The 10,581-nt window shown below is 33.6% G+C and overlaps 1 protein-coding gene across 1 annotated transcript; it reads left to right on the top strand.

Moving 5' to 3' along the window:
• The first annotated feature begins 5,634 nt into the window (after positions 1 to 5,634).
• On the top strand, positions 5,635 to 10,355 carry LOC140061236 (uncharacterized). Its single transcript, XM_072107746.1, has 3 exons — positions 5,635 to 7,588; positions 8,084 to 8,468; positions 8,514 to 10,355. Exons 1-3 carry the CDS (start codon positions 5,635 to 5,637, stop codon positions 8,740 to 8,742), a joined length of 2,568 nt encoding a protein of 855 aa, XP_071963847.1. The 3' UTR covers positions 8,743 to 10,355.
• The last annotated feature ends 226 nt before the right edge of the window (positions 10,356 to 10,581 follow it).

Genomic DNA, 10,581 nt, shown 5'->3' with positions numbered 1-10,581 from the left:
AAATTTTGCGTAAACGGCGTTCCATACATTCCTGTATAACCGACAACAACGTGTTAAAATTGGTGATATATCATCTCTCTGAGTTTACGTATTGGTCAAATTGATCCAGGTACCTTTTTGAAAGCGCTGATTGTCTCAAGGTAATACAATGATGAATAATGGTTGTCAAATCTGTGAAAAATCTCCAATGATTTTATGATGTCAAAGTTCTTAAGGTTATATAAACTGTTTTTCTTTTGGGACTAATTGGTATGAAAAACATCTGGTCAATATCTTCACTGGACGTTTCTGGGGCAAATTGGTGAACTCAATTGAATTGTGATATAAAGTTGATTTCAAATGTTATATCATTACATTACAACTTGAATATGCAACATGTTAGCTTTCTTTGTTAAATGACCAACCTTGAACTGTTGGCTATTAATTACTAGCCTCTGCTTATAGAACTATCCTGTTGCTATGCAAAGAAGCAGAAATGATAATTATACTAATCCTATGTAAACAGTATGTAGTATAAAATTCATTGTAGTGATTAGATTGTCAATGTATAAAGTTGTTTGGTCAATAAAGAGTCAGATCTTGAATATGCAACATAACATGTTCCACACTCTGTGGCCCACAGGATTTGCTTTTGTACCTGTAACATTACTATAACAAGACATATTTCTTTACTTTTTAACAGTTTAATCATTGTTTTTTTCGTCAGATATAATGATTTATTATATCAATTATTTATGTTTAACAATCAGTAGTAAACGTTTTGTGTTAATATAGTCTGACCTGCTGTACAGAGCAAAAATATATATTCATACCCTAAACTACAGTACTGTATTATGTACAGTATTCGAATGGCATTAAATAAAAAAAGAGTGTTTATTTAACCTCATTCAAAGAATGTATATATACTGTACATTACTCCCAGACTTATTTTTGGTCGAGCACCATTGACCTGTTAATTAGTCGGGTATACGCAATTCCAAAACTGTCAGTCACGTACTCTGGTTACTTCTAGTTTCGACCTTGGTACCACACTGTATTCTCATTAGGGCATTTTGTTTAGGTTTGGACATTCCAATGAATTGGCTTGCTTTGTACGTTGTATACTCTATACAGTACTGTACAGGAATTAGTACTACAGTAGCATTCACTGAGAAAGGTCAACAAGTTGTTATACTCTTTTTGATTACAAGTTTCAATTCTTTAAATCTTTGACGTGTCTCTATTTAAGAATCACAGTGTGAGTACATGCTAGGTTTATAATTTTATCTTTTTATTATGCCATCTATACTATTTAATCAGGTTATTATTACTTTATAGTACTGCTACTGGCTATACATCATGCACAGTATCTATCCTAATAATTACAATCTATAGTTGAGGATAATGTTTTGTTAATTAATTTCCAATCTTTAATGCATAGTAGAGGTATAATTTATGATGCATATACCTTTTTTTGACATTTTATAACAATTAAAGAGTACAGTATCGCTATTAAAGATATTAATTAATTTAGAATAGTATAGCAGTTATATCATTTAGATTAGCATATGTTTACCTTTTCGCATACGGATGAAAACTATCACTTCTTAGGGCACTGTTGGAAAAGTGGACGCAAATAATTTGATAGGATATGACTTTAATGAAATACATAGCAATCATGAAAATAAACAACTTGATGACTTTATTACACAAAATGCAATTACAGTACAACAATACGGAATTCTCACTGCCAAAACAAGAGAGTTGACATGTTAGGTGTATGCGTTTCCGACAGTTAGTAGGCCTATATTCACAGTTTATTTGAAGTTTCGAATTACTGTTTACTGTGCTGCCATATTTGAAATATAAGGCAAACCACTACCCTGTTTCTGCTGCCAACTAAATACCGTATATTATACGGTATTTTTTGAATACCGTATATATACGGTATATTTTTGGCAGCAGAAACTGCGCTCATAAAAAATATACCGTATTTTGTATACCGTATTTTCCCCACAAAATTTGTGGATAAAATACGGTATTTACAAATTTATACCGTATTTTTTGTACCCGTTTCTGCTGCCTATAAAAAATACCGTATTTTTTTTTACATGACAAAAGGTCAACATTCGTGTTTTTATTTTCTGTCGCTGTCAGCTGCTTTTTCACACGTGTATAGATATATTCGGCGAAAATGTGGAGCGAAGACGTCACAGTTTTACTAAATAAATGTGTGTGGGGAAGCTAAAATGTCTGGCCAACTAATAAAAGGGACAACCACATTTATAAAGACATTTCTAAAAAAATAAAGCAGGAGTATGGAATAGACTTGTCTCCAAAGCAAGTAAACTCAAAGCTGAAGAGCCTGCGAAAGCAGTACAACATTGCAAAATACAATAACTCGGGGAGGGAATGAATTAATTGTCCCCATTACGATGTTTTCTGTACTCTCACAACATCTCTATCACAAGGGCTAGGCTGTTGAAAGTGAGACGTAAAACTTCCTTTATTGCGACTTTTAATTATCGATCAAATAAATGAATGGCAATTTGGGTAAAAAAGATGAAATTTAACACGACCACCCAAGAAGTATTGTTAGCAGAAACGGGGTACTAAAAAATATGGTATAAAAAATACCATATTTTATACCGTATTTTTATACCGTATTTTGAGCAGTTGCAGCAGAAACAGGCCCCTATTATTTCCAAACGGGAGTTAGTACTCTCATAGCCATATCATTATTGGGTAGTATAGCACGTTAAGATATGCCTCGTACTTGGCACTTTTTGGAAATTGTAAACCTCGCACAAATGGTCAGCTTGCCTCACATGCATTGCACTTTGTCAGCAAGTATAGTATAGGACTGAGGACTGTATGACTTATGACTAACCCACATTCATATGATTGTAGGTACAGCCGAACATGCATATTACCATGGCAACTTGACCTCTTTAGATAAATGACCCCTTGCTTTAGATGATTAGCATTGGAATATTAGCCAGAAACAGCACTATCACAATGATAAAGAATCCACACCTATTATACGGAATAATTATACTTGATTGAAACAATATTCACAGCTGTTCCAGAAATATAAATTAAATGTAGCGCCCCAACGTTTTATAGCGTTTTATGGAGTAGAGATTCCGAAAACATATTGTATACAAACCACACGAGGAACCCGGAAGCAATCATGCATAAAACGACTGTATTTTAATAGCCAATAAAAACAAATAAAAACCGCGAAAGCCAGAAAAATAATGAATATTCATTATTAGAACAACGCTGGATGAAGGTGAAAAAGATGTTGATGTCACGTGGATTTTCAGAGGGAATCTAACCAAAGAAGATATATATTCTTTGATCTAACTGAAAGTTAACCAACATTGTATTTAGGCCTACACCCAACGCCAGTTTTTTTCTCAAGTGATACATGTTTTCTGTTGAATTCTTTGATTTAGTTGGATATTTTAGTTATCCTTGAATGTTTTAACAAGGTTCGTATTCATATAGCCTGGCTGGATTTTTTCCTATGCTAGCTAGGCCCCCTTGCGTGGTTAAAACCAGCTGTGTAAGACTAATGGCTGTGTATTTTTAACAGGTAAACATGTCTGTTCTGAGGCCTGTGTGTTTAAAGCTAAGTAATTACTTGTTCCTAGTAGGCTAGCCTGGTTCTAATTAAAAATGAGGCCTAGCCTAGGACCTAGGCCTAAGATATTTTATCCGTTATCAATCAATTTATTAAAACCAAATTAAAATAAAATAACTTCCAAAAAATTCAATTCAATTACAATTCATATACCATTTGTCAAAATTGCCAAAATCATGTTCTGGCAATAAAAAAAAACCACTTGCAATTAACTGAGAAATAGCAAACTATTCCTCAACTTTTCTGCACTTGGGCCTAGTCACCTCATGCTGGATCTCAGGTGAAATAAAATTCATGGCACAGTGATGGGCACAAAAATGGCGCCATCTTTTGCAAATTTATTTATGGGTCAATTTGAGGCCAATTTTCTGTCCCGCAAACCTAATAAACTACTTGTTTGGTTTAGATACATTGACGATATCTTCATGATTTGGACCCACGGTGAAGATAATCTGTACTCTTCTGAATATTAATTTAGCCCACCCAACTATCAAATTTACAGGTACTAAATCCACTAGTAGCGTTGACTTTTTGGACACTATAGTAACCATAAGAAATTGTACACTCAAACCGAGCTATTTCGTAAACTCACGGATAAAAATATGTACCTGCTCCTTAGCAGTTTCATCCCCGAGACTGTACTAAAAACATACCGTACAGTCAAGCATTACGTATCAGACGTATCTGTTCTTCAGATTTAGATTTTCAGAATCGTACAGAAGAACTAACCGGACATATCCGGAATAGAAATTACAAGAAGGAATACACCGAAACTGCTATAAAGAAAGGAAAAGATATTCCTCGATTTCAGACACTGACGTACAAACCACTTCAGCCAAATTTGAATAGAGTGCCATTGGTCACAACCTATCACTCTAGGTTGCCTCCATTACGGGCTATTATTGAGAAACATATGCCCATTCGACAGTCCACCAGAACGTCTCAGGACTGGTTTTCCGGAACCATCCACTATTATATTTCGTAGACCTTCCATTCCAACCTTCGTGATATATTAATCAGATCCAAATTTAAGAGTGAAATTAACTCTCATGACAGCCAAAATTTGGGCAGTCACCTTTGCGGCAAATCTTGCAAAACTTGAGAGTGTTAAAAAACTTAGAGAGTCGCTATCCAATCAAGTTTGAACAATACCATGAAAGCCCCAGTGGTCTAATGGTTAGGTCATCGTAGCAGAAGGTTCCGGGTTCGAAACTCGGTTGGGGCGGCTTTTTCTCATTCTCACAGATTTCCTCATCTTATCGTTTCAAATTAATTAATATCATTTCAGTATATCACAGGGCGATTTAGAATTTGTTCTGTTGTGTTTAATACAATAAAAGTATCTCTTCGGAGATCCCGCTTCGTGAATAAAATACTGAAAGATGAGGGCGTATCAATTTGATCTCTGGTGAGCGTGAGTAAAATGGAGGGACTAGTGCTGTTTCGCCATACCACGCCGAGAATTTTAAAGAGTCGCTATCCAATCGGGTTTGAACAATACCATGAAATCCTAAGTGGTCGAATGGTTAGGACATCTGCATATCAAGCAGAAGGCTTCGGGTTCAAATCTCGGTTGGGGCGGATTTTTGTCATCCCACAGATTTCATATTTCAGTATATCGCATAGGCATAGGACATTAATTCTAAACTGAAATTAATTTGAAACGATAAGATGAGGAAATCTGTGAGAATGATATATATATATACAGTATATATAATTAATATTTTTATTATTAATATATTTATGTTTTATATTATTAATCAATTCTGTAAAGTAGGATTTTCCAGCTAGTAAATTGTAAATACTATAAGTATAATACTCCTTTTGTCATTTTTATGTAAACAAAACTTCAATTGTTTCTATCCAAATCTATTCTTATTCCTTTAGCTGCTGCTGTATAATAATACACCAGGTAGATAGCCAGAACCAAGGAAAGATATTTATTTCTGAATATTGTACTGTATACTGTACAACCTCTTTTCTTTTGTTGGAAGTTTAACGAAATCATGAAGTATAAATGTGAACATTGTGGTGAAAAATTTGACTTCGCTGACTTGAAGATACATTTAGGTATACATAATATATGCAGTAAAAAAATTAAATGTGAACATTGTAGAGAGACATTTTTCGAAGAAGATGATTTTGAGCTACATAACCAAACACACAGCAAGGGGTTACTGTTACAGGAAGAATACCAGTGTGGACATTGTGTAAAGGAATTCCATTGCAAGGAAGTTTTTGAAAAACATTTAAAAACACACGTCACAAAACACATGCCTGCTGAACAAGCATGTGGACATTGTGGAAAGATAGATGGTCAAGGTAGCAATTTGAAAAGACATTTAAGAATACACACAGGAGAGAAACCACATGAATGTGAACATTGTGGGAAGAAATTTATTGGAAGTAGTTCTCTGAACACACATTTGAGAATACACACAGGAGAGAAACCACATGAATGTGAACATTGTGGGAAGAAATTTATTGAAAGTAGTTCTCTGAACACACATTTGAGAATACACTCAGGAGAGAAACCACATGAATGTGAACATTGTGGGAAGAAATTTACTCGCAGTAGTATTCTGAACACACATTTGAAAATACACACAGGAAAGAAACCATTTGAATGTGAACATTGTGTGAAGAAATTCAACCAGATTGGGAGTTTAAAAACACATTTAAGAATACACACAGGAGAGAAACTACATGAATGTGAACATTGTGGAAAGAAATTTACTCGCAGTAGTACACTGAACACACATTTAAGAATACACACAGGAGAGAGACCATATGAATGTAAACATTGTGGGAAGAAATTTACTCGCAGTAGTATTCTGAACACACATTTGAAAATACACACAGGAGAGACACCATATGAATGTGAACATTGTGGGAAGAAATTCAACCACATTGGGAGTTTGAAAACACATTTAAGAATACACACAGGAGAGAAACCACATGAATGTGAACATTGTGGGAAGAAATTTACTCGCAGTAGTATTCTGAACACACATTTGAGAATACACACAGGAGAGACACCATATGAATGTGTACATTGTGGGAAGAAATTTATTCAATATAGTGGTCTGAAAATGCATTTAAGAATGCACACAGGAGAGAAACCATTTGAATGTGTACATTGTGAGAAGACATTTTTTCAATATAGTAATCTGAAAATACATTTAAGAATACACACAGGAGAGAAACCATTTGAATGTGAACATTGTGGGAAGAAATTCAACCAGATTGGGAGTTTGAAAACACATTTAAGAATACACACAGGAGAGAAACCATTTGAATGTGAACATTGTGATAAGAAATTTACTGAAAGAAGCAATTTGATAAGACATTTAGGAATACACACAGGAGAGAAACCATTTGAATGTGAACATTGTGGGAAGAAATTTAGCCGAGGTAGCCATTTCAAAGGACATTTAAGAATACACACAGGAGAGAAACCATTTGAATGTGAACATTGTGGGAAGAGATTCACTCGCAGTAGTACTCTGAACACGCATTTAAAAATACACACAGGGGAAAAACCATTTGTATGTGAACATTGTGGGAAGAAATTTATTGAAAGTAGTAATCTGAACACACATTTAAGAATACACACAGGAGAGACGCCATTTGAATGTGAACATTGTGGGAAGAAATTTAAGCGAAACAGCCATTTGATAAGACATTTAAGAATACACTCAAGAGAGAAATCACATGAATGTGAACATTGTGGGAAGAAATTTATTGGAAGTAGTTCTCTGAACACACATTTAAGAATACACACAGGAAAGAAACCATTTGAATGTGAACATTGTGGGAAGAAATACAACCAGATTGGAAGTTTAAAAACGCATTTAAGAATGCACACAGGAGAGAAAACACATGAATGTGAATATTGTGGGAAGAAATTTACTCACAGTAGTACTCTGATCATACATTTGAAAATACACACAGGAGAGAGTAACACAATTTGAATGTGAACATTGTGGGAAGAAATTCAACCACATTGGGACTTTGAAAACACATTTAAGAATACACACTCACAGAAGAGAAACCACATGAATGTGAACATTGTGGGAAGAAATTTACTCGCAGTAGTATTCTGAACACACATTTGAGAATACACACAGGAGAGACACCATATGAATGTAAACATTGTGGAAAGAAATTCATTCAATATATTCATCTGAAAATACATTTAAAAATACACACAGGAATGAAACCATTTGAATGTGAACATTGTGGGAAGAAATACAACCAGATTGGAAGTTTGAAAACACATTTAAGAATACACACAGGAGAGAAACTACATGAATGTGAATATTGTGGGAAGAAATTTACTTACATTAGTACTCTGATCACACATTTGAAAATACACACAGGAGAGACACCTTATGAATGTGAACATTGTGGGAAGAAATTCAACCACATTGGAAGTTTGAAAACACATTTAAGAATACACACTCACAGAAGAGAAGCCATATGAATGTGTACATTGTGGGAAGAAATTTATTCAATATAGTAATCTGAAAATACATTTAAGAATACACACAGGAGAGAAACCATTTGAATGTGTATATTGTGGGAAGGAATTCAACCAGATTGAGAGTTTGAAAAAACATTTAAGAATACACACAGAAGAGAAACCACATGAATGTGAACATTGTGGGAAGAAATTTACTCGCCGTAGTACTCTGAACACACATTTGAGAATACACACAGGAGAGAAACCATATGAATGTGAACATTGTGGGAAGAAGTTTAGCCGAGGTAGCCATTTGAAAGGACATTTAAGAATACACGCAGGAGAGGAGAGAAACCATTTGAATGTGGACATTGTGTGAAGAAAAGTAAGCAAAACAGCCATTTGATAAGACATTTAAGAATACACACTCACAGAAGAGAAGCCACATGAATGTGAACATTGTGGGAAGAAATTTACTCGCAGTAGTATTCTGAACACACATTTGAGAATACACGCAGGAGAGACACCATATGAATGTGAACATTGTGGGAAGAAGTTTAGCCGAGGTAGCCATTTGATAAGACATTTAAGAATACACACAGGAGAGAAACCATATGAACTTAGTATACATGGCGGACAATTTATATGAATCGGTGGTCTAAAAAACTTTTAGGAATACACACAAGCGAGAAACAACATACATTTTAATAATTGTGAGGCAATTAAGCAAAGTGGCGATTTCAGAAGAAACTTGAGAATATACATTGAAGAGAAATCATTATGAATGTAAATGTTCTCAGAACAAATGTGTTGAAAATAGTGATCACAAAGAATATAAACACACAGGAGAAAGCATAATAAATGTGAAAATTTTGGGAATAAATTTAATTAATAAAGATATCGTTATATAAAAAACAATATATAATTATTCCATGCAAAATGAAGCTATCCAATATGGATAATAATTAAACAAAACTATAGTTTAGAACATAGAGGAAACTAGAGACACTATGTTTAAAAAAACATAGACCCAGTCAAAGGTATACCATTAAAATAACAATAGTTTTCATAAGGGTCGTAAACGTTATATTTACGTTACTCTTTAATTTAACACGATCATTAAATAGTGTAATGTAATTTCTGCTTTTATTTATAAGGCACATGTATTTCCTTAATTTTCTTTAGCAGTACAGATCTTTTATTTCCTTCTGAAAATGATGTTAGACATAGGTCTTTTGTTATTTAAACCTTGACCCTTAATTTATTTACGTTATACTGTATAATTAATTGCATTTTAGAATTTCTTCATTGGACTTGATAATGATGGAGTCAAAACGTCGTTCGCTGTTAATTTTTAAGCTTTATTTTCCTATTATGTATTTACAATAAACATACCCACATTCGTATTGATTATACCCTGCTTATTTAGAGAGCTAGAGTCTACAACAGACAGACTATACTATCTAATATGTCTGTCAGGCGCAGAAATCTCATAGACTCTCTTTTGGGTGTCTAGAAAACTAAGATCTAGAAAACTAAGATTTAAAATATCTTAGTTTTTAGTTTTCTATATGCGATGATGAGTGTCCAGAAAACTAAGATCTAGAAAACTAAGACCTAAGAAATCTCAGTTTTCTAGATATAAGTGAGTTGTACCATTATATCAAGGTTAATGTATTTTAGTGACGTTTTTAATGGTTGAAATTAATTTTACTGTACTATTCTATTACCACTAAATGGGTTTATTTCTATAATGTGATGAGATTTTTAGTAAACAATTTTTATATACATACACACAAGTACAACATTTGAAATATGTTTCTAACAAAACTAAATACGGTAAATACACTGGAGATGCTTTCTACAAAGTGTACTTCCAAACGTCTGAGAAAAAGGTCTTTGAGCTTAGACTCGGTTGTGCAAGATTAACGACACTTTAATGGTTCAGATAAATGGTAATAATCTCATGTTTAATAGTATATAGACCTTACAATAATGGTCTATAACTTCGAGTGTGAAAACATTCTACAACAACATAAACTCATTGCTTGAAGAAATTCGTCTGAAAATAAATCCTGAATAATTGCTCACATATTGGTACACAGATATTTCTGAACTTATAGAAGTTTCAATTGCGTTTATGTCACATGATTTGAGTTTTGCATATTGTTTTCAGACGAGAAAGATGATTAATAATATAGGTTTAAATAATATATAGACCATGTATAGTTTGTGGAAATGCATATTTTGCCATTTACCACTATCAAAACGATGATTGATTTTATTAACTTGTTAGTCCTAATGACTTATAATATTTCTTCACTAGTCTTGAATTTAAATCAAACTCAAATTAGTCTTTGTTTTCTTCAGCTTCATTGGGTATAAAACGGTTCCTCTTACTTATTTGGATACCTGACATGTCTGTATTTTTCTAAAATGATTTTGCATAGCTTGAACAAACACTACTCACACTCACATGCCAGTCTAT

The sequence above is a fragment of the Antedon mediterranea genome, chromosome 10 (assembly GCF_964355755.1).
Source record: "Antedon mediterranea chromosome 10, ecAntMedi1.1, whole genome shotgun sequence".
NCBI classification, from domain to species: domain Eukaryota; kingdom Metazoa; phylum Echinodermata; class Crinoidea; order Comatulida; family Antedonidae; genus Antedon; species Antedon mediterranea.
The sequence above is the reverse complement of the archived record's forward strand: the minus strand, read 5'-3'. Positions and strand labels throughout refer to the sequence as shown.

Coding starts and splice junctions, on each gene's coding strand:
- LOC140061236 (XM_072107746.1), top strand. CDS start 5,635: ATGAAGTATAAATGTGAACATTGTGGTGAAAAATTTGACTTCGCTGAC. Junction 7,589..8,083: donor GAAAATACACACAGGAGAGA/GTAACACAATTT, acceptor AACACATTTAAG/AATACACACTCACAGAAGAG. Junction 8,469..8,513: donor CATTTGAATGTGGACATTGT/GTGAAGAAAAGT, acceptor AGACATTTAAGA/ATACACACTCACAGAAGAGA.